General features: G+C 39.4%; 1 protein-coding gene across 1 annotated transcript in view; it reads right to left on the reverse strand.

The window, feature by feature from the left end:
- Nucleotides 1-730: 730 nt before the first annotated feature.
- si:dkeyp-14d3.1 (transmembrane protein 132C) overlaps nucleotides 731-25,720 on the reverse strand; it is a 135,975-nt gene continuing 110,985 nt past the window's right edge. Inside the window, exons 5-9 of the mRNA XM_026321615.1 lie at nucleotides 20,327-20,470; nucleotides 10,829-11,037; nucleotides 6,064-6,337; nucleotides 3,576-3,767; nucleotides 731-2,293 (exon numbers count right to left, since the gene is read on the reverse strand). Of these exons, the coding sequence (XP_026177400.1) occupies nucleotides 1,124-2,293; nucleotides 3,576-3,767; nucleotides 6,064-6,337; nucleotides 10,829-11,037; nucleotides 20,327-20,470 (1,989 nt within the window). The 3' untranslated portion in view covers nucleotides 731-1,123. The remainder of the gene's footprint in view (nucleotides 2,294-3,575; nucleotides 3,768-6,063; nucleotides 6,338-10,828; nucleotides 11,038-20,326; nucleotides 20,471-25,720) is intronic.

The following is a 25,720-nucleotide window of genomic DNA, read 5'->3' on the forward strand; positions in this document are numbered from 1 at the left end:
AGACCAGATTACATCCCAGTTCGTCCATCAGTATGTTTTTCCTGGAGGCTATGGGACAGAGGTTAACGAGACCTTAATTGGCATTTTCTTCAAAGCTCACGAAAACTTTAAACTTCTGGGGTGGCAGTGGGAAATGTCACATTTCCATGTTGTCCAGCCATTTAGTCTCTTCATACACTGGCTGTCATGTTAGGGTATTGTGTTCTAACAAACGAGATGGGAGTACTAATGGCCACTGCCTTCCTCCACTGGCCAGCATTAAAAAGGGAGCACTGTTTTGTTGCTTTTGGGTAAATTGCATCTCATTAAATAGGTTTGATACAAAGATAAATGGATAATTAACTCCACAACCACAAGCTGACTTTAAATAGTGAGAAAAATGGCCTCTTGATGCTGCGGTCAATAAAAGCTGAAACACTTTCTTGACATTTTTATGTATTCCTTAAATGTTATGAAAATACAATATACAGAGCAACAGTACAATGCTTTGGAAGCTGGTCGATATATACATAACATAAGTCTTTTGCTGTGTTAAGGAGGATGAACCAGAAATTTGTGCCTTTTTTGTTGTTTTTTTTTGTTTGTTCGTTTGTTTTTGTTTTTTGCATCGACATGCAGGAATTTCTCGTCTTGCTTTGGCCATTCCAGACGTCATCCATAGAATAAGTAAGAAATTAATAATCAAAATGTTACAAAACTTCCAAAACCATTTAATGTGCACACACATTCACACAACATCTATCTAGTCGTGTTGCTGTTCATTTTAAATCTACATGTCGTCTGACTAGGTCGTAGTTTCTACAGCTCAGTCCTGGGATCATTACTTAATTCTATCTAAACCCTGTAGTAATACAATGATGATAAAAAGGTAATCATCTGATAAACAAATGAAAAAAGAACCACCAAATATCCCCATTCACTGACATATTTTCCATTAGTGATTGGTACTCATCAGTCACTTGTGGAATCACAACAATTCCTCTGAAACTTCATGTCACTTTGGCAGTTTGGGGTGATTCTGAAGGTAATGTCCTCCTCTTTCAGCTATTAGGGGGCCGGTGTTTTGTCCAGACCCACTTTCCTTTGAAAGGCATAAGGGTGAGTTACATGCGCACACTGTACATTATGCCACCTCTTTTAAAGCACTGTCATTTAACCTTTCCATGTAATTGCGCAACTCCTTGGAGTCTCCCAGCTCCACGTCTTGACACACCCACTTAATGTCCTCGCTGTGGCTTCCAGTCAGTGTGTTAACAGTGGGGTAGCTATTGTCCGAAGGGATTGTGGTGAACGTGGTGAACTTGACTCGCTTCCTCTTGGTGGTGGGTGAGTCTCCTTTGCTGTCCTTGGCTATGCAGCCTGAGTCTGCCGCTCGGTGCACTTGGCCCTGCACGTTCTTCTGGGCCGAGCCCCCGTTCAGCAAGTGGCTGCCCTCCTCGAGGCCGCTGCTGGAGTCTATCATGGAGGTCTGTTCGTCCTGCTGGGGCGACAGGCTGATCTGGCTCTCGAGCAACTCCGCCTCGTTCCCCAGCCACACCCAATCGTGGGCATGGTTCATGTTCTCCTGGCCCTCAGTGGAGAGCTCCTTGTGTCGGTATTTCAATGTATAAGAGATGCAGTTGATGAGAAAGACCAGGATGGCAAGACAGAAGACGCCCAGAAGAGCGTACATACCAATCTCCAGGTCTGTGAGCCCGCGGGTGGTTTGGATGAGATCATCGTCCATATTGCGGCCATGAGGCAGGTCAACTTGTGCAGGGAAGTCAGCAAAGTCAATTGGCGTGTTCTGACCACCATCATCTGAAAGTTTATTCCCATTGGGTCTGCGCATTATTGCACTTCTAGTGGTGGTGGCTCTCCTCAACACCCCATCCTCAATGTCAGAGATCGAGCTGCCATAGTAATGGGTATCAAGGCCAGTTCTGTCCTGAGAAGGGGAGAGCCTGCCCCTGTTCTCCATATCGTCTCCATCAGGACCATAGTCACTGCCTCCTCCCCTTGAGTTGTCACTATGACCAAACTTCACCCTGACATTACAGTTCCCTGCTGCCAGGATGCTGCGGCGCTTGAACTTCTGGCAGATCTCACAAACAGTCATTTCCACCCTGACCAGCAAGCCTTGGCCCTCCGCCTCCGTTACGATGACAGGCCATTTCCACGATGGGTCCTGGTGCACTGTCACTACTTCTTCGTCTAGGGAGGTGGCTGTCAGTACAAAAAAGTCTGGATTGTACAGGTCTAGAGGAGCCACAGAGCCATCACTGAACTGCAGCCAAGCGCTGATCAAGGCCTCCTGTTGAAAGCCACACACACACACAGATACACACGCAACAATATGCAGAGACAGACAGAATAAATAGTTAGTGGCACAAAGACAACATGCTGTGCTTTGGTGTTACAAAGAAATGGAAATTATTGTGCAAAAAGTACTGGATGTAGCTTGATTTCATGGAAATGGCCTAGAACACATCATTTTGTTTTCTAATGTATTAGCCTGAAATTATTATGAAACTACAAGGCTCCTTGGTTGGAGAGTTAGAGCATCAACCAGTCACAGGTCTTATTCTCAGTGTAGTGCATGTAGTGCATTTGTTAAAATGAGACACACAGTGATTATTGGGATTTAATGGGTTTTAATATATGTATATATATATATATATATATATATATATATACATATATGTATATATATATATACACATATATACATATATATGTATATGTAAGGTAAGAGGAATAAATACATTTGCCATACATAGGCATCCTGAGCTGCTCTTGTAATTTCATAATTTGAGTTTTAACATTGCATAAGGGAAAATCCCTAAAGGCTCACAAGTAGATCCCCACCCTGGTCAGTGAATGCTCCTTAATTACCGTCACCAGTATAAAGTGCTGCCTGCCTATCTTCACACTTTGCATATCAAGATAGGGCAGATAAATAGGCCTCCCCATCCAGGCCCTAATAAGAGTAGCCAGGCAAATGAGAAATTGAAGCAAAGTATGGCAGAACAGGAACGTTTGGACTCTTAACTCATATTTTGTGTGCAGAAGCTGTGGTGTTGTTTTTGCATGCTCTGAGATTAAGCTGCTGCTTCTGCTAGGTGCCCAATAAAGCACATTCAGTATTAACTCAAGCCTTGGAGTTAAGGAGGTCAGGGATGATGTACGTGACCTCATCACACTCACAGCTTTTTTAGATCGTAAAAGCACTCATTTAAATACCCTGAAATAAAATCAGGAAGTCTTTTATTTTGGAAAGCATAGTAATCAAAACTGCAGAATGCAGATTTTTGATGTAGGTTGATACAATATATAAAATTTTGTATTTCATCAAATGACTATTGAGACTAATGCTAGGATATAATAGTTACTGGTGTAAAACATATCAATGTCATTCTTTGTCTTAATTGAATCTACATAGTGTTGGAAAATAATTATTGATCTTTGTTTTTAATCTATTCATTCAGACATAACATTATACCAGAGGTTTTGTATTGAACAGTTTTTATTAGCTATAGAGCAAAGTTCAAGTTTACCTCTGCTCCCATCTACGGTAAAAATTAAAGTATCTTCACCTGTTTGGGGTTCTGCAGAACTGCCTGTGTGGTCGTGGTAGCCAGGATGGCTCTGTTGCTTCCTGGGCTGAGCTGCAGGCTCATGGAGAGGCCTGTCACCAGCTGCACCCCCAACTCAGTGATGGTCACTTTGTCATCCACCACTGTGATAGTCTTTTCTGCAAGGATTGAGTCTGACAAAGGAGATAACACCTAGGAGGTGCAAAAGCAAGTAAAGAAAAAGAGGTATGAAAGAATTAAATAGATTGTCCTCTCAAATATGTGATTGACAAGCAATAACCTGTGACATTCTGGCCTGATTAGTTGCTGCTGTGCTGCACTAAAATCGTGACTGCATGTATAGCCTGTTCATGAAAGCTTTTTCATTTCCTGCTCTAAACACCCAGGGTTGTGAAAGTCTTCCCAGGAGAAATCAGCAGCAACAGCAACCATAACTGACCCGAGAAAAACAGCACTAACTAAAGAACCTTCAGCTATAGAAAATCCAAGCAGAAGTAGGCCATTATTGGCCACACTGTTTGATTGACAAGTGATTCCTGGCAAGTGGAATGCAAAAGCATCACATCAGTGAGCTCTTAGCATTAAAGATGTCACAGACATGAAAAAAGCGGATCATCACGAATTATAGGTGATTTAAGAAAAAGTCTTTCCAAGTGTTTCATCTAACATGAAAGGCTCAAAAGTCCCCGTGCAATACGCAAAACATTACACCAAACCTACTTTTTAATCTATTTCTTTAGCTGAGACTGTGTGGATCAAACAACAACTGGACCTGGCTGCAATTTAGCCTTTCTCTCTCTTGCAGGTAAGAATTCCTTTGGATTAATGCTGGTAATCCAGAGGAGAAGTGCATTTTAACCCCAAATCAGAAGATGAAGGTGTAACTGTGTTTACGATGAAGTATGTATGACTTTCTCAGCATGCATATCCTTACAAATGTCTTCCAGTCTGCGTGGTGCGCAGCATAGGTAGTTGCCAGACTGTCAGACCTTCGCACTCTTTGTGTTTTCCGGTGTGTGCTTATTTTGTGAGAGTGGGGATGTTTTGGGGTTTTTTTTTTTGCCAACATGAAGACACTTCTGCAACACAGACAGACAGATGAGCCCTCATTGCCAGGAAGCAGATCTCCCACACACAGATGTCATTAGGAGGCTGATATTCATCCAGTTAGCCTGAAGAGCCTGACAAGTCAAAGGGCCGAGGGGGAGGACCCCTTCACTGCTGCTGTACAGGCTGTGACACACCAGTAAGCACCTGTCTGCACCAGACAAAAGGAGGTACCAGTGAAACTAGAACAGTGACAGTGGCATTTATTACCTCCAGAATAAACAATGTGTTCATGTCCCAGCAATATATATTATTCTAACATGATTTTGTGTTGACACAAATTGTGAATACTGTTTTATAGTGAAGTTCTGTAGAGTCTACCTCATAGTGCTTTCAGAAGTTTCTATACGATAATTCAAATAATGTGAATTTTCCAAATTTGGTAATATTAGGTCATTTCTATTTTGTAGAGATAATAATTACTGTGTTTTATTTTGAAAAAAAAAGGTTATTGGTAGCCTGCTCTCTATGCTGCATTTTACATTGTGTGTCATCAGGTTTTAAGAGAAATTTGTCCATTAACATGACGTCATCAGTGAAGCAGGCACTGATGTTCTAATACAAATATGACTGAAGCTTTAAGAGACAATCAAACAGATGGTAAAATTACCAAATGCATTTTCACTGCTATCAAGAGCTATTTCCAGATCTCTCTTTCATTACACAGAGCATGGAGGTAAGAAGTAAAAGAACGAGTGGCTGAACCCTCGAAGGGACAGAAAACAACAGGATCTTGGGAACGACGCTCTTTATTCGAGAAGAACTGATGCAAGTAACACACACAACTCTGTTCCCTCGATCCAATGTTAAATCCACCACTACAGTGCACATGCATTATTAGCAATCCCACTAGGTTGAGATGAATATTACTAACTATGATATTTTATTTAGGCTTGCATATTTAGCTGAGTTTAGTAGTCAGGGTTGATGGTTTTAGCCATTGTTGTTGTTAATAACAATAACGTTATAATCATTGCAGTTTTCTAAGATCTGGTAATATGGCATGAAATCCACCAATGCAGTGAACAGTAGCACATAATCAGACAGTCTGCAACCAGCCAGAGGTTTAGTTGTTATCGATGTGTTTTTTAGGTAATCATTTTACAGCTTGTCTTTGTTTTCTCCTTCCAATATTTTGGGGTAGTCTGAGGGTTTGTTTACAACCTGTATGTCTGACTGTTTTCTTGACATTATTCATTTTGTTGCTGTATTCCCAGATCTCATCATATAGCCTGGGGAATATTTTATTTTTACAACTGTATTATTTTTAATAGGACAGAGAGCCGAGTTGTATTAAACTGGAATTATTCTTTAAAGTACTGTGATATTTCTAAGTGCTAGTCATAAAACCCTTTGGACAATGGCCTAACACTTGGCCTACCTGGACAGTGGTCATCCCCATGTCGAGACCCACCAGTATCCTCCTGTCCAGTAGCTGTGCAATCTGAGGGTCCTCTACCTTCAGGAAGTCCCACACCAGCTCTGTGATGTCCACCTGCCAGTCAGAGCCCAGCATGAAATTGGTCTGGCCTCGAGGATCAGCTGACTCAGCTATAAAATGGGTCAGGACTCTGATCATGGTGTGCTGGTACTGCAGCGTGCAGCTTCGTCCTCGTCTGTCTTCGTCATCCTCATCTTCACTTTCCCGTGTGGCCCTGGCAAGAAAGAAAAAATAAAAATATAAACCCGGATAAACAAACATACATTTTCTATACCCGCTTTTCCTGGCTCAGGGTCACGGGGATCTGCTGGAGCCTATCCCAGCTCTCTTTGGGTGAAAGGCAGGGGTCCACCCTGGACAGGTCACCAGTCCATCACAGGGCCACATAGAGACAAACAACCTCACACACTCACACTTACTCCTATGGGCAATTTAGAGTCACCAATCAACCTGACATACATGTTTTTGGACTGTGGGAGGAAACCAGAGTACCTGGAGAAAACCCACACAAGCACAGGGAGAACATGCAAACTCCACACAGCCGGGATGCGAACCCACGACCTTCTTGCTGTGAGGCAACAGTGCTAACCACTCATCCACCATGCTGCCTACAAACATACATAGTAAGTACAAATAGAATATTTATTTATATATTTATTGCATAGCTCTAAGGATAAATACATTGGTTCAGTACTGAAATATCACTTAATAATTATTAGATGGATGGCCATAAAGTTTGACCAGGGTTAAGTGGAAAGAGTCTACGTAGCAGCAGAATTTGACCAATGTTTACTTTTATGACAACATACATGCAAAAATAATGATAATCCTTAGCCTCAGCTGTATTTATGCAGTATTAATTACCAAATGCAAACATGCTATCATGCTGAAAGGAGATTGTAATTATGATAAACATACCTGCTGCAGGAAAACATTCAAATGTTCACTTTGTCTCCCTGCTGTTTAACATTTAGCAGAATTTAGTCTCATTACTGTAGTATGGCTATAGACTATTACTCTAGTATTGTTTGTGTTACTTTGATTAAAACAGTAAGTTCGTGTGTCAAAGTTATATCGCATTATAATTAACTAATATGTATATTAATTACAATTATATGGTGTTTTTTTTTTTACAAAATAAAACTGCATATATGCAAACTGTATTTGCTAAACATCCCTTTTTTAATTTTATCTCAAATCAAGATGCTTTTGCATTTTGATTTCAATCTCTCTCAAACATACACAGAGTATGTATGTAGCTCACACAGGCATGTTTACCTGACGAACACCCAGTAATGCATCAGTGTTGGTGATGAGAGCACTAAGAAAGGACTAGCCATTTTTCTTTCTCATTGCCTTTCCTTCACCATGGTCTGGACTGTGAATGTGCATACACCTCCTTACTGCTTTACGTAATAGCCTTCCTGATTGCTCTGTTGCTAGCAAATCTAATTTTATTACTTTGGGCAACAAATCACCCAACAGAGGCTCAGCTCTTTCTCACCAAGAAAATTGCTTTTGAGTATGACAAACTGGGTGTAAATGGTTACAATCTAGCTGCAATATCATTAGATTTTGCCCGTAACTGTTTGGTTTTTTTTATGTTGCCTCAACAAACAAGTTTAAAAAAGCAAAAGATAACTCACTTGAAATGTCCATATAGCAACATTTGAATGGTTGATCTGGGAGAATAAATGCTGTTACAGCTCTTCAGTCTTACACTTGGGCACAGTTGGGATACTTGCAAACAGAAAAGTGCTTTGTCAACAAAATTACTAATCATACTGTACTGTAGTCTTACACCCGGCTCTCAGTCTGATCGTCACTTGTTCCTGTGTCTTTTCCTCTTTCTCGCACTCATGCACAGTAGCAAAGGTTGCAATCATGATAAAGACAAGAGGAAAAGAAATTAATCTCTTAAACTGTTTTTCTGGCAATTATCCACTCTGCCTGTCTCTTTCTGTCTAAATCCTCTGAGATGTCTGACTTAATGTGAAGCTGTAGGAATAAAAATGTTAGTCGTGCACTCCACAGAAAAGCTGAGAGTAAAGTCAGATTTGGATATTAAATATTTGCTGACACGACCAATTTCACATGCATGATTAATGATTAATAGATCACTAAAAGAAAACCTAGAGATTCAGGATTCAGCAAGGTTTAAGATCAACAGTTGATCCAACCAAGTGACAACATCCCATGTTTTCTAATTAAAATTATAATCAAAATGATTGATTAATATCATCAATGCAACAGTCTTATCACTACATCATCTCTAGAACAGTTTGTAAATGATCTGCTACATCAGTCAAAGATTGGGTTATTAGGGGTCCTCTGGTCCTGACTGTTTTTTTGTCTTATTAAATGCATGGAGCTTCCCACCTCAGTGCACCATGGGTGATTAAAGACCATCCTCTGAATTCACATACAAACAAAAGCACTAGCAGCTGCATAAAATGTAGCACTGGCTCAGATAAACTCTTCATTTCAACAGACTCACAAGGTTTTTGACTCATGAACTTTGGGAATATTTCTCTTATAAAATGATGTTCTTTCAGAAATTCCTGTCCTCCATGGTCTCAACACACATTCATTCATTTACATATGTAGAGGAGCCATTTGCCAGTAATTTCAATCACCATCTTCCATTTGTTCCACTTGTAGTAATTGAAAGTTTCTCACCACTTCTGCTTTGCTTGAATCTTTTTGAATCATATTGTGATTAGTGTTTTGAGCATGAACAGAAATGGTTAATTGTTAATGAATTGATGTTACATGGGCATGTACTGACATATTGACAGTATCAACATTTTATTATTAGGTTTGTGAGGGCACTTATACATGCAGTTGCTAGTCAGGTGTAACGCATTCAGGTGTAAACAAGCTGATAGTCCAACTATTTTAGCTCTGGTATAAATTTGATACACCAGTGCTTGTGCAGCCATCTCAAAATCTAATCTAAGGTTAATCTAATAAACAAATCACACTCAGCCCAGAGAACAACCTGCTTCACAAAGCAATTTTTCCTTCTGCTTCATTCACTTTCAAGCCCAGCTCTACTTTCAGAGGTGAGACTGCATATTAATGTGTGTCTGCCATGCTTATTGTTGTTGTGCCCTGTGTGCTGCATTTGTTTTGGCATTTTTCCGCATTTTATTTTCTACTGCAATAACACGGCGAAGGTCAGCGGGCAGAAATAGGCAGCGCTGTTTCTATATATACAGAAGCAGCTATCTGTCAGTGGTTGATTGTTTTCTTTTTGTTTGGTATGGAATTCAGGTACAGTTGTTTGTTTCACAGTAAAAAGAGAAATTAAGCACAAACAGTTTAAGACAACTCAATATAAAAAACAACATTAAATATTGAGTAATAAAAGGCAACTGCAAGAACACTTTTAAAACACTATAAAACAAGGGGGGATGTCAATATACATATCTTGAAGTAGTATTAAAGGAGTGGTGCATGCCTGAATGTTACGCCTACACTTGGGTTTGCTGTCAGCAAAAGCTTATCTTGTCCCTGCTTTGACAGGGCTTAGGCAGGGAAGAGGTGAGCCTTACAGGCAGTGTCAGTCAAAAACTGTGTGAGGAGTGCTTTTGCAACTATCCCGCTAAGAGGGCTGATGTCTGTTTTTCATTTTCTCTCTCTCTCCCACAGCTTGCCAGCCTGGCTGATAGAGGAAGGTCCCACCACTTGCTATTGTCGCTTATTGGCTCGATTCCTCATGGGCTTATGGACAGTGGACCAATGCCCATCCTCACCAACAACAATAATGCTACTTTGCAAGGTCATGCCTGTTATCCCCTGATAAACAAAAACAAGTGGAAGATGGGGAGAAACAAAGCTCTCTGCAGCCCAGTGGCAATGATGCTGCCGTCAACAGGGACAACACAACTTGGCTGTGCCTGCTGATAAAGGCATACCAGCACAGTTGGAAAAGCAACATCTTCGACAAGCCATGGCATTAGTTGAATGCTGTACCTCTGTCACTCAAAATAAAAAGGGAGCAGGGGCAATTAGAGTAGCCACACTTGTGTGTGGGATGTCTCCAAGTCCAACCTCAACGCTTTTCCAGGAGTAATTACTGCAGGTAGGCTGATGCCTGCTCCATCAATTGATGGATTTCAACAGTTCCAGAACGACGTGCTGCTAGTGATGAGGCCCCAGGGGGGAGGTCTGACCTCCAGACAGCTCTAATAATGTTCTGTTCTACTGAAAAGTCAGAGGTGCAATGGCAGGCCACCTTAAGCCAGTCACAAAGACGAGCTGTATTGCACAGGTCAGCCATTTTGTCATCAGCCAAGGACTGTCGGTAGGACTGAAGTGTGAAACAGAAAAGTGGTGTGGTTTTCAGTCACACATCTCATCATCATTTTATCAAAGGCTGCCATGATTGGCTTAAGGTGGCCTGCCATTATTATTCAAATTTAATACATTACCTGGAATGAAGGCTATTTAAAGTAGTTTCACTGGATAATTGTAAATAATACCTTAATTACATTTTCCACAGCACTTAATTGTGATGCAGACACTACAAGTAATTGGTATGTTTAATGGTATGTTTAGTCAGCTTGAAGTCCATCCATATAGACAAATACTTGCTAATTTACTAATTTATTGCAAGGTGGAATGGAAAACATTACTGAGTCTGTTAAAAAGTGATTAAATAAGTTGCGAAGGTCTATGAAGAACAGATGCAGTACTGTACCTCTGACTAGTGGCCACGATCGGTACCCTCCACCCTTTGATCTGGCTCAGCTCTGTGTCTGACACCTCAATCTGGAGGGGGAGTCGGGGGATCCACACATTCAGCTCCAGCTGAGCATTCATGTATCCGTAGGTGAAGTTCACCATCATCTTCACCTTGCCCTTCATCTCCTTGCCATTAACGAAAACGTAATCACACCTGTCTGACACCTGTGTGGGAGAAGAGAGAAGGATTAATAGAGAGACAGCATTTAAGTGGAGCTCCTTTGACAGCTGCACTCCTCTGACAGCTGACAGTGCAATATACTATACGGTGTACACTGTAGGCAGGGCCCTTCATGTTGATTATAAGGATTTACACTTCTGAGCGCACCAGTGGCACAGTATTCCTGTAACTACTTTGAACAGGATGAAAGGTCCTTTATCTGCCCCACACTCAGGAAAGGAGGGAGGAGGGCTGCAAGGACAGCTTTGAACCCAAGGGAAAACAGGTCATGGTCTGCTCTTCATTTTGAACCTTTGCAACACAGAATCTGTGTCAAATGATCTATATCTTCCACACAATTCTTTGTATGTTGATCAATAAACCTGTTCAATTTAAAGCTGGGATGAGACACTTCAATGTAGTATTGAAACACAGTGTCTGTAGAATGAACAAAAAAAAAAAAAACATTCAAATGCTCAAGGTCTGAACTGCTGTTAAGCCAATAGCTAAAAGATGAGCCACCACACATGGAAACTATTAAGAGGAAAGCAGTTGTCTCTTGATGTAATGGCCAAACTCAAATCCATCTGTTTCATAAATTGGAGATGTAAAACTTTACAACAGGAATGAGCTGGCCAGTTTTGTGCTATCAAAAGACACAACTCCAAGATGTTTTGAGTGGCTCTCTTTGAAGCTGCCCTATGCTTCTTGCTTTTTTCTCATTTCTCTTGCTATCGCTTTCAAATCCTTATGACATGATCAGGGAAATACTACGTATACATGTGAAACTACACAGAAGATACCCCAAGAGGGTTATCTAGCACACACACACACACACACACACACTCATAGAGGTAGTCAATATACTGTTGATTGTCAGTCCCATTGATCCCATCATGTAGCAGATTACCATGTCTGGAACCAGATGTCCAGCCATGGTGAAAATGTCTTTATTTTTCTTCCAAGTTATTTCTCTGCAGCATGAGAAACCATAAACAGACATTCATGTGGCTATATCCTCTGTGACCAGGAAGAAAAGTTAAGCCCGAAGAGAACCTATCCCAGCTCTCTTTGGGTGAAAGGCAGGGGTACACCCTGGACAGGTCACCAGTCCATCACAGGGTCAGCAACTAGTAACTGCCCATGTTAAACAAAATTGTAGTGTAAAAAGTATATAATATAGTGGAGTAGAAGTTCAAAGTCCCTCATTTTAGCCATAAAGTAGTTCCTATTAACAGATGTGTTATAAAAGGCAGGAAAATGAAAATGACAATGTTCGATTGTATGTCCACTGTATGTACGCTGCTACCTTGAGATAGCATTATTTTTAAGAAATACCTAATTTCTTTTTTCTTGAGAACAGCTGACCATTTTTAAATGGTACAAAAACGTCTCTCACCCAGCAGAAAACTTCCAAAAGCAGTGGACGTTCTGTACATTGGCCTGTGCCACAGACAAGACTCTCTAAAACCTCTGATGACAAAGCTGAGAACTTGCTTTAGGGCATCTTACAAGGCTACAACCCAATCGTCAGAGAGCTTCTGTTAGGGACTGCACAAGCCATGCATTCTCAAGTGGACACATGCCCAGATCAATGGGTATAAGCTCAATGGTATTAGACAATAAAAAGAACACTCATAGTGGTACCTTGTACATGTACTGGTGTCACAAGGCACTGCTATGTATTAGGAACTTACAGAGTTGCTTAATGAAGCTTTTGAACATTTCTACAAGGGCGGCATCACTCCCCTGGCTACAGTCAGTCATGAAGCAGATTGGGCTTTGTCAGGGCTCCCAGTGTGAGAGTGTGTTTGAACTGATAAAGATGTCAGAGAAGTCCCTGCTCCTTATCAGCCCTCATTGTTCAGCTCTTTCTCTCTCACTATGCTCCTTCTGATGACACTGAAGTGCGTTTGGCAACCCCTTCGACTCAAGACCCTGCTACCTGTCCACATGAGCATCATGTTTCAAGCCTTAATATCTGACTCAGCTTCATGTGAGGACCGTTGACCATATATATAAATGATCAAACAAGTGGATGCTGCAGACAACTAGGTCTATGTTTATTCTGTAAAAAGAGACAGGACGGGAGTATTATAACAATTAATTATCTGCTTTTAATGGTAAAAACTAACATTTTAACACAACTGACTTCATCAGAGTCAAATGGAACAAAAGCATGAGATAAGACCATATGTAATCTAACAAAATTGCCTGCTTTGATGGAGGATGTACAGATACATTTTGCTTAAATATGTGCATCATATCACCATGGTAATGTGGGCAGTATTTCATGGTTTTAGCCTACCAGTTTTACCATGGCACTAGAAATGGTAAAATTATTACATTATGGTACTAGTCATCATTCTGTCAAGGATATAATCTGAACCATGATACTTGCCAGGTTATAAATAATGTACTATGATAAACATCATGGTACTGGACCATTTGTAACGAAACAACTTATAATAGAAACTGGCCAGTGCCCTAACATTATGTTGCAATCCAGAAGTTGCCACAAAGTTGGCAGTTCATTATGTTCTCTATAGATAATACTGTATTACAAATGTCTTTCAGTAAATTTTAAGTCAAATTTATATTGTTTCTGGAAATTCTTAAATCCTGACAGTATGAAACAAAAAAATCCCTTAAAATACAATTACTGTCATTAATTTAGAACAAAACATCTAAAATCTAAATTCAGGTTTTGTACTTTGTAACCTAACCTAACATAACTGAACCTAAAAATTCCCCACTAATTTGAAACTGTGAAGTATCTACATCTACATCTACCTTAAATGTCAAAATCTCTTCATTGAAAATTAAGCAGATATTAAGGAGTAATCTGCTTTCCCCTTAATTTACGCATTAGTAAGCTTTTATTGGAATAAATGTAAGTGAACTTTGTGAGTTGTTGAAGCAAGTAATTAAGCAAATAATACGAATACGAATATTTGATTTATTATATGATGTATGGATATAAAATGGGTAGACTGTGCGCATGCTCAGAGGCTCTCTCCAGAATGGGCTGACGGGAATAATTCTAATCAGAAAAATGGCGCGAACGCGAACGTTGACACATTTGAATAAACATCTTAGTAAGTATGTTTTTTTGTTTGTTTTTTGTTTTTGGTTGTTTTTCAAATGATCTGACTGTGAAATGTGGCGTATCGACATGTGGTCAAAATGAGGGTGAATATGGCCGAAAGAGCAGAAAGAGCAATATTTTCGTGCAGTGGACAACAACTTATGGTGTTAGTGATGTGGATGTCTAGGGGTAGCGTGCTGTTTAGTTGGTGCCAAGTTTTAAAGTGCGGTAGCTAATTTGGTTGCAAATTATCACGGTGAGTGTGTGTGGACAAGCAAAGAGAAGTAGCTAGCGGTGAGGAGATTTTCGGGGGAGACAGGAAAAATCCATGGTCCATGTATGGGTAAAGGGGGCAGCGTGGTGGCTGAGGTTAGCACTGTTGCCTCACAGCAAGGGTTCGCCATCCGGCGTTCTGTGTGGAGTCTTCAGGTTCTCCCTGTGCTTGTGTGGGTTTTTTCCAGGTACTCTGGTTTCCTCCCACAGTCCAAAAACATGTATGTCAGGTTGATTGGTGACTCTAAATTGCCCATAGGAGTGAGTGTGAGTGTGTGAGGTTGTTTGTCTCTATGTGGCCCTATGATGGACTGGTGACCTGTCCAGGGTGGACCCCTGCCTTTCACCCAAAGAGAGCTGGGATAGGCTCCAGCTGATCCCTGTGACCCTGGTTAAGGAGTAAGTGGGTATAGATGATGCATGGATGTATGGGTAAAGACTGAATGCACCAGTATACAGAGCAAGACCCCACAGCTTTTCATAAAAATAATGCGAATGCTAAGGATTAACTTAGCTTACTTTACATCTTATGCTCTGGTGTAGACAGGTAAATGAGATTTCATTTCTGTTGCACATGTTGTTTCATGTTGTCAGACATATACGCCTGCAGTACCAGAGTTGTAGATGGAAAACACAGAAACCCAGACTGAAAGTGACTTTTTGTGGCCAAGTATGGTGACCCATACTCAGGATTTGTGCTCTGCATTTAGCGTTAACCCATCCCGAAGTGCACACACACACACCATGAACACACACCCGGAGCAGTGGGCAGCCATTGCTGTGGCGCCCGGGGAGCAGTTGGGGGTCCGGTGCCTTGCTCAAGGGTCTCACCTCAGTCATGGTATTGAAGGTGGACAGGGCGCTGGCTATTCACTCCGCCCCCACCAACATGACAATTCCTGCCGTATCTGAGACTCAAACCCACATACAAGTCTGACTCCCTATCCATTAGGCCACGACTGCCCCCGGTATCATGGTATACTGTATATTTCTTTTTAATACTGTTTCCCAATACAATATGTGATGTTAGTAGTTTTTGTTTTTTAAGTAAACGGTTATGTTTACATTGGGCTTAATTATATTATAATTAAATTAATAGTTACATTATGATGTATGATTGCTGTATATCTTTACATTGAAGAGACACCGAAAAATGTAGTACTATAATAGTATTTAATGTTTGTAGGTGGAAGCAGAGTTTGCCATTCCCACCAATGTTCAGATGCGTTCACCGTGCTGAGCTAATGAGTTTTCTTAAGGAATAGCAGAGGAGCTGGATCGACACTAAAAGATATCAACGGCCACATGAATAAGGTTTGTGTTTTTCAAGCAAATGCCTGTTCATGAAAGCATATTACTTTAGTTATTAGTTTTATTTTAAATATTATTGTGTACTTAGTTTTTACTGTACTACAAAATACTTATAACCTTACCTATTTGACAGGTAAAAAGCTGTTTACAAATATCTTCTCTAAAATACTCCACATTGATGCGTTTTGGGTTAAATATAGCTGCTTTAAAAACAGCAGTTTGATAAGCACACTCTCAGAAATCCTGTCCACTTTATGAAATTGAAGAAGTGATAACATTTTGAAATTGTCAATTGCAACATAGATTGATGGATGGAGACTATGCTGTTTAGTTTTCCAAATGTAAACAACCTGTCTCATGTCCCATAAATGTCTAGAAGGATGGATAGATGCCACATAGATGACCACATAGGAACATGTCTGATTATGTGTGTATGTGTGTATTACCATGGTAATTTTTTGTAAGGGCTGTACTAAAAAAATATATAAATGAGTATGGGTTTTATTTACGTATACATATATAATCAACATAGGTATATTTTGTGACAGGGAAAATAACTGCCTGCTGGCATTTCTTTGATCTATTTCCAAACAGTCTAAGCGAAAACAATTATGGAAAACATGGCATGTGACGTTCAGGAATCCCAACAGACTAGACTGTTCTTACACCTTCTTGCTGTGCTGTATTATTGGCCAACATAGCTCTAAACCAGTGTTTTTAAATATACAGGCACAGCAGCCCATTTCACCTCTTACGCACCCTCCCAGCAGGATGTGTGCTGTGGCAGACTGAGGGTGGGGATGTCTCTGTGAATTACACACTTGCCGTCATTCTGATTCACAAAGTATCATAAACGTCCAGGAGGATCCACTGTCACATTAATCAGACACATTAGGCAGCTAACGGGAGACTACTTACAGAGGACATTAAGGCTGTCTCTGGATCTAGCCCAGGAAATTAACAACTCACCAGACAGATGCAATCCACGGCAGATATGAGCGATGGGAGTAGGGAGCATGAAGGTAGGGTGAGCCCATCTCTGGCTTGTACACAGAGTTGTCTTGACAGAAGCAATTAAGCCGCTCAGACTCCCCTGCATGAACTACACCATTCACTTCAATGCAAGTGGAAGGTCTGTGCATAGTCTTAATAACTGTGCTAAAATGATAGCATCGCTGTGAAAGCCCACTCAAAGTGTGGTCTTGAGTAACTACAATTTGAGGCTTAACATAGACACAAAAATTATCTGGAAAGTGATGAATACACAGTTTTGGAAAATGTAATGATCATGCTGATGCTAGTGATTTAACTCATTTGTTGTGTAAGGGTGCCACGGTGGGGCAGTGGTTAGCACTATCGCTTCACAGCAAGGAGGTTCAAGTTTGAATCTACTTCCTCTCTAGAGTTTTACATGTTCTTCCTGTGACTTCATGACTGTGGTTCGGTTAATTGGCATCTCTAAAGTGCCCATGGGTGTGAATGTGACTGAGTGTTTGATGTGTTCATTTTCTCTGTAAACAAGGTAAATTTTGAATTTGTTTGATGCCAGATTGTGTTTGAAGCTTCTTTTTTAATTAACTAGAAAAAAAACATAACCTCGACAATGATGAACATCAACTCACATGATTTTTAAATCATCTACTGATTTTTGGCCATGTCAGGACAGCAAGAATAAAATGTAAACACAGCACCAACCTATTATCATTTTTTAAAGTTGGTAAGACATTTCAGCTAAAATGTCTATTTACTTTTCAAGTAGTTACAAATCAACATTAGCATTTATTACAGTTGTGTGTGAATATAGGCTAAGTAAAATATTCAACCTCTAAGTTTTCAACTATCAGTTTAACTGCTAAAGTGTGTTGTTTAGTTAGTAAACCAGTTGTTAAATTTGTCTATGTGGTGGTGTACAGTAAGTTTTAGTAGGGGTAGAATCTTAGGCAAACTCACGATTTTCAATTCAGTAACAGGAAAGAAGGGCAGTAGGTTCCTGTCTATTGCCCACTGAGCTACGAATCAAACAAACAGGCTGAATGATTCTGATGAATGGAATCGTCAGACTAAAAGAAAAAAAAACAACTTTTTTTTTTAGTTACTTATACAACTTAGAAACATAATTTTAAATATGACATGTATCATCTAAGTGTAAGTTTATAATTGAAGTATAATTTAGTGACCAGCACCACAGGTTGAATGTTTCTGCTAAAATCAGAAATGTGTGTGTGTGTGTTTTGTAAAGCGGAGGGGGGAGGAAGGAGAAGGGGAGCACTCGGCTGTGATGTTCACGTTATATCTGCAGCAGTGGAGAACGGTGTCTCTGCTGTAATGTTAGCACCAGAGAGACCCACCATTATCTGAAATGCTGTACCTAGTCACAGGTCTGTAGAAACAAGTTTCTTTTTTTGCCCCTGCAGTTTTTTTTTTTTAAGTGATTCTGAGCTGGTCTTGTTTAATGTCGGACTTCTGCACTGCCAACTTTGGATATGGGCTACGAAGTATTTACAAAATCCTACCCACTTATTGTTCAGACTCATTATCAAGTCATTAAATGCGCTTAAAATCTTTTCTGAAGATGAACTAACAATATAAGCTAAATCTCATAGCTCTGTGTGCTGCACTGTGACCTTACCTGTTTCTGCAGTTTAAGATTATCACTAAAATGGATTTTAGCAGTTGTGAATTGGTTTAGAATTGTTGAAGACATGACCAGCAATTCCCATGTGAATCTTTTTTTTTTTTTTATCCGCCCCTAACATTTATATATTTGTTTTGACATTTGCCTGCTGCTCTTGCTTGAAATGATAATATGAGAGTAGTTAGTGAACCAAAACAGTAAACAGTTGTGGTATGTATAACTAAAATAAAAGATGCTATAATACTTCATAGAGCTCAGCAGAACTACAGTTTGAAATTTATTCCTAGGTTCAGTAATTCACATAACATACTGTGATCCATGGTTTCCATAAAAATTTGATCATTGCTGCTTTAAGTTTTTGAAAATGACTTTACTGCCCATAGCTGATACATGTCAAACTGTGTAACGAGCGATGTAAAGTTAAAGTATTCCTGCTGTCCTTCCAGACATTCTCTAATGCACGCTCAGCCAGCACAACATATGTAATACAGCAACCCAGACTACATGTAGACACAATGGTCCTAAATTTACTGTAAGTGGCAAAACTAGAAATTCAGAAAAACCCAAATGTACATAGAAAAATGAAGGCAGAGCCATAGTTCTGCTTACACACTTCAGATACAATTTGTTTAATCAAGAGCTATCTCCACAGAGACCAAAATAAAAAGCATGTGACCTGAGGTATTTATTTCAAACTGACTGTAATTATAATACCAGAAATGAATAGAAAAATCTTTTAATATGTGTAGTGATTCATTATTCAAGTTTAATGTCACTCTGAGTTTACTTGTTGCTCATTCCCTAGGTCAAAATTAGATGAATTAGTCATGTTTACATAGATGATTGCAGGCTATGATTAGAAAAAAAAAAAATCCTGAGTGAATAGTGGTAAACATGAAGGACAAACTCTCTTAGCAGTGGAGCTGTGGCTTATTTTTTTGAACATCTTTGACTGCTATTTAATTTCCCACTGGAACTCACTTAACCATCCCTAAATCACGTATCAGACATAAGTGGATCGATGTGGCAAATATCCTTCTCTACTTTTTGATTTTGTTTCATTATTGTTCTTTAGTGTACATTACTTGAGTTTGATTTTCTGTATCCTGCTATCGTTTGTGATCTTGACAGCTTTAACGAGAAACATGATTGGAACGAGCCCTTCGCCCAGTGGTGTATTATTTCTTGATAATGAGCAACATCTAAGCTACTTGGAATTAGAAACAGACCAACAACAGATGTCATTTTCCTTTTCCTACAGATTAATAAGGTGTCATTTGGATTCTGGAGTAGAGTGCATTTAGGGTTTTTGAAGCGCAAAGCCATTAATACCAGAGCTCAACTTTATAACACTGTGAGGGGCTTTTAGTTCTGTTGTGTCCTGTGTCCTTTCATAGGGGCTCCAAACACAAGGGAAAAGTAGAGCTGGTGCTTCTTAATCGTTTCTGAAGTATTGATACAAATGTGCACCATATCCAAAACCATATCATCTGCCATGATCTTTTAATATTAAATATTATATATTTCACATAAGCTTTAATGCAGTGTCTGTAAAGCTCAACAGTACCTTTTATAGTGTCAGCAATTAAATGCATGTTTATAGTTCGTCCTTTTTTTTGGTTTGATCCGGTGCTACATTTAAGTTGCCCTAAAATCCAGGATTGACTTGCAAGCTACCAATAGTCTGCTCAAGGAAGCTGACTATATGATTTATTGATTTGGCTTTAATTTAATATAAATTAATTAAATCTATTAATGTATGCAAGTACATTTGTATATACACAATAAACGTCATTCTAGAGCTATTGAGATTTCTGAAGGGGAGCAGCAGGTGTGTACTTCATTACAAAAGGAAGTAACTATGTGACATTTACACACAGGTTCAGTTTGATGTTGCACTGTGCTTTTAGAAACCTATGCAAGTTTTGGTAAAGTATTAATAACAACCGGTTTGAAGAGATATAGAGGTTAATATCATTTTACTGACCTTGACCACGTCTTCATCTGTAGAGCAACACTTGACTGCTTCAGAGACATCGTTAACGGAGGCGTCTGTTCCGATGGTCACCACCTTTACTGGGACAGCAACAGTCTTGCCAGTCAGCACGGCAGTATTCAAAATCTCGGAGTCCTAGAGCCAGAAAGAGTGAGTGAGTGAGTGATTAGCATAATACTGACCTGGCAGGTCTCTAACCCACCCAGTTATGGACAACCAGTAATTACCAGCTCAGTATATAAAAAAGTGCAGGTAACTAGAGGCTTTGCACAATCCACAGTCACAGTTCAAATAGTGATTGCTGGGTAACATGAAGTGAAATCAGAAGCAGTGCTGGGTAAACATCTAGTGACTGCTGGCAGCTGGTGGGCTCATTGTCATTGTTACAGGAGCAAAAGTGCATGTTTTTTGCTATTTAAATTCTACTATACAACTAGTCTAATTTAGAACTACATTTTTTTTTCCTGTGTGTGAAGATGCAAAATTTTGTTTACAGTAATTGTTTTTATGAGTATCTGAATTAATAGAATATGAATAGATATTAAATTAACCACAGTTATTTGGGGGTTATTCTAATTATTGTGAATGTAATTATTTGGATGAATAAAGAAACATTCTTCTTACTGTCGCACTCTTTAGCCAGCTAACTGTTGAAAGTAATTAGCCTAACATTGTGGTTGGCTAGTCACCAAAATTACAGATGGATAGATTTAGATTTGACTTGATTATTGACAGGAAACTAGTCAAATGCTGAAAGAATTAGATTTCATGCTGTGAAATTATTCATGCTCTATTACATGAGCATTTTTCTATGACTCATTTCCCTTTCTGCTCAGACACAGTATCAGAAATATACTGTAACATGAAGTCAGTGAGTGTTTCTATTGCCAGGGTTGATCCAGCTTTTATTCATATGGTCTTGGATCCACAGCAATTTGAAGGCTGGCTTTGCAGCCTCTGTGTTGGCTGTGATAACTTTCCTCTTGTGCATATGTAATTGCCTGAGAAGAGCACTGCTAGGAGATGTCTCATATTCTTGTCTTGTTTAGAATACATAATGAATGCCATTTCTACTTTCAGTTGTGTGATTGGCCTCTCTTCTCAGTGACTTTCTCAAACCTTATGTTCTAAACATTATGCTTGCAGGCCACAGTAATGTGGAATGAGTTGAAGGTGACATCACAGATTCTAGATCACAAATTTTTGATATTTGATAATTGTGTTTATACATTTTGTTAAGGAGGTTTACTGAAAGGTATGTAGTAAACAATAACAAGTGGCATCAGGAAACCTATTGAAACATTTAAAGCCAAAACAATACAAAAGCAGAGAAAATAAAATCTACAAAGTGAAGTTGGAAAAATAGTTTTACAGTTTTCTGGTGAGCCTGAAAACCTAATACATAGAAAGGTTGTACTGTATTTTACCTAAAAAAAAAAAAAGAACTAAAAATCCTTACAGATGGCAGGGAGAATATGCCCACAATCAATTTCCTGCCACACTGTTTTCTTATCCATAAAATAACCTTACATTCCAGAGTTCACTTGGGAGTGGTTCGTCTTAGTAGTTTTCTGTGGTTTTTTTGAGTTCTTAAAATATAAAACATCTGAACTTGTTTGCTTAATCCAGTGGTTCTGAAACCTTTGCTGCATGGCCCGCCCTTTTTAAGATAAGAATATTTGAACTGCACATGCTCACTAGAGGTCCTGCCCACCATTTTGGCAACCAAATATATGAATTCCACCACAGCCAGAGGCTGAGTTTCTGGTTAGTCCTACAGTACTCTGCTAAGCAAACATACTTAGTTAGTTTTCTACATCTTAAACGGGTTTAATGTTGTTACTGCCTCAAAGGGAATGACAAACAACGTAACCAAGATTCCTGGATGGCTTTTCTCGGTGGGTGGGGTGGGGGGTGAATTTGGTTATATCTAGTCTATATGTATAGCTAATAGGGATGTAACAATACTGGAATTTCTAATTTCCATACAAAACTGTAAAACAATATCCATATTCAATACCATTTTTACATACCATAGAGATAATTTGAGACAGTATTGATGGTATAAAACTTTTGATTTTTATTGAAATAAATATAACAAAGTAACAACTTGACAGGAAGGTTTGACTTCTTTTTTGGTTAGTAGCAGAGTCTACAGAATTAATGTAATAAACAGTTTTTGTACATCTAATGACTCAACACAGTAACAAAATCCACAACATACCACTGTGTCGTTACCAATAGCCTAAAATTTAACTGGAGCAGTACAGGCAGCTATTTTCAGGGGAAAGTAGCTAAAACACACTCAAAGTTGTTAGCTGTCATCTTACGCAGAGTTACTTAGATTAATGCTGTCATCACGCTGCAGCTGCAAAGCAGTTAGTAGCAAGAGGGAAAAGGGTCTGGCTGCAGCCTACAGATCACACCCCTAACCTGAAGCTACTATGGACGTGACTGGAGCTTAGTCGTCCTGGTGACTCTCTTCTGGAAAAAGGGCCTAAGGTATGTCCAAAAAGTCACTAGTTGCTTTTTTGAATAATAGTTCCTGAAGAGGTCTTGGAATTCACTAAGTTGGCAACACTGAACCAGAGCAACAGAGACAAGTGACAAAAAGGCAAGGTCTGTGGCTGAGTGTGAGGAGGTGGGGCACTGCAGCAGAGTGTGTCTATGTCTGAGAAAAAAGTGAGAGACACTGACATGCTGAAAATGAAGTGTCGATACTATGAAAAAGTGATTATTGAAATGCTTTCATATATTAAGATTTGATATGTTTTGAAAAATCTGTCATTTTTTACACTATTAGCAGGCATTCATTTGCTGTAACATCACCTCTCTTACTTGGCTGTTTCTCTCTAGCATCAGAAAGTATGCGTCGGGTCATTGTCCTGCTGGAAGGTGAACCTCCGTCCCAGTCTCAAATCACAGGCAGACTGAAACAGGTTTTGCTCAAGAATATCCCTGTATTTAGCACCATCTATCTTTCCCTCGGCTCGGATCAGTTTCTCAGTCCCTGCAGCTGAAAACATCCCAACAGCATGATGCTGCCACCACCATGTTTCACTGTGGGGATGGTGTTCGTTTGGTGATGGGATGTATTGGCCTTGCGCCAGCCATGGCGTTTTCCTTGGTGGCCAAAAAGTTCAATTTTAGTCTCATCTGACCAGAGCACCTTCCTCCATACATTTGGGGAGTCGCCCACATGTCTTTTGGCAAACTCAAAACATGCCTTCTTATTTTTAACACTAAGTAATGGCTTTTTTTTGGCCACTCTTCCATAGGGCACAGCCCTATGGAGTGTACAGCTTATTGTGATCCCATGCACAGATACACCAGTCTCTGCTGTGGAACTCTGCAGGTCCTTCAGGGTTACCTTTGGTCTCTGTGCTGCCTCTCTGATTAATGCCCTCCTTACCTGGTCTGAGAGTTTTGGTGGGCGGCCCTCTCTTTGCAGGTTTGTTGTGGTACCATGTTCTTTCTATTTGAAGATGATGGAGTTGATGGTGCTCTGGGGAATCATCAAATATTTGGATATTTTTTTATAACCCAACCCTGACTTGTACTTCTCAACAACTTTGTCCCTGACTTGTTTGGCGAGCGCCTTGGTCTTCGTGGTGTGATGCCTCTTGCTTAGTGGTGTTGCAGCCTCTGGGGCCTTTCAGAAAAGGTGTGTTTATACTGAAAGATCGTGTGACACTAAGATTGCACACAGGTGGACTTCATTTCACTAATTATGTGACTTCTGAAGGTAATTGCACTAGAACTTTTGAGGGGCTTCATAGCAAAGGGCGTGAATACATATGCACATGCCAATTTTCAGATTTTTAATTTTTAAAAATTCTTTTACATATTTTATATATATTTCACATTTCGCTTCACTAATTTAGACTTTTTTTGCAGATCCATCACATAAAATTCAGTTTAAAAAAAACATTTAAATTACAGATTATAATGTAACAAAACATGAAAAATGCCATGGGGGTGAATACTTTTGACCCCTTTTGAAGAATGAAGAATTACTTTATTACTTTTCTCCATACAAATTAATTACTTTATTAATTAGTATCAATTAATATAATTTAAATAATATTAAATGTAATCACTTTAAATTAGAATAACTGCTGTAACAATTGAATTTCCCCTTAGGGATTAATAAAATACTCTTCTTCTATTCCCTAAATCCCTCTCTTGGTTGTCAAGAGGCTGGCTGAAACTAATTTGGCCTTAACTGATTTTTCTGTGCTACACTTTCCTCTGCATCTAGGTGGGTGGTCTGGTGTATGGCATCTGGATAAAGTCCAGTAGGGCCAAGAATAGTAGTGAGCTTTGCTTTCCATGTGGTTGGCTGTAAGACTATTTTTTGCAGATCCATCACATACAATTCAGATTAAAAAAACATTTAAATTAGATTATAATGTAACAAAACATGAAAAATGCCATGGGGGGGTGAATACTTTTGCAAGGCACTGTACTTATATGGTTGTAGTTTGGCTTTATAAGTTGATTAACATTGTGTTTATTCAGTGTTTCATAAAATTCATGGTGAAACTTAACTTGCCATAATTCAGTCAACTTTGGCTTGATTAAATTAGTACTTAGTGTCCAGTCACTTTTAATTAGGCTTTATGTAAAAAGGACCAATGCTGTAATTTGCCCATAGACTATAGTAAGAGGTACTGAATGACCTCAGTGGTCTAGACAGTCTCCATTGTTTAAGTTCAGTGGCATAGCTTCATTACTTCGAACAGAAATCCTAACCTTTCATTACACATACACACACTGCTATAGTCACAGAAGATAATTGGAGCCATTTAAGATAAGTTTGAGGTAACTTTTACTGGCTAAATTCAGTTGTGCACATTGGATTGTCTCTTCTGACTATTCAACCCATAGAAATTAGACTTCAATTACACAGATTGTTATGGAATCCTGGGCACCACAGTAAGTAAATAGCTGCCATTGAGGTCAAAGTGTACCTCTCAATAATTGTTCTGCATGATGAACGTAGCCAAGCCCCTACTACTGGGGAACCAAATTGACTTTAGCTAATGCTACAGCATGACCAAAACCCATCATTCTGCCTTGCACAAAACCCTGCATGGATTTCTTTAATTTAAAAGGGCAGAAACCCCAAGACGTGCTGTTTTTTTTTTTTTTTTTCTACTTTTTATTGGTTCTTTGCCAGCACTAAAGATATGTCTGTGTTATTTTATCATGATAGCTACTATTATTTTTCTTGTAACAGTGGAATGCAACTCTGGAGTGATGCCTATTGAATAAAATGTCACATTTGTTTAGAGTAATATTGCTAAACCTGACAAGCACAGACAGGACCAATCTACAGTCTCTGACTTCCTGTCACCGTATTCATGTGTATTCCTAAGTCAC

Source organism: Mastacembelus armatus, chromosome 9, assembly GCF_900324485.2.
Source record: "Mastacembelus armatus chromosome 9, fMasArm1.2, whole genome shotgun sequence".
NCBI lineage: Eukaryota > Metazoa > Chordata > Actinopteri > Synbranchiformes > Mastacembelidae > Mastacembelus > Mastacembelus armatus.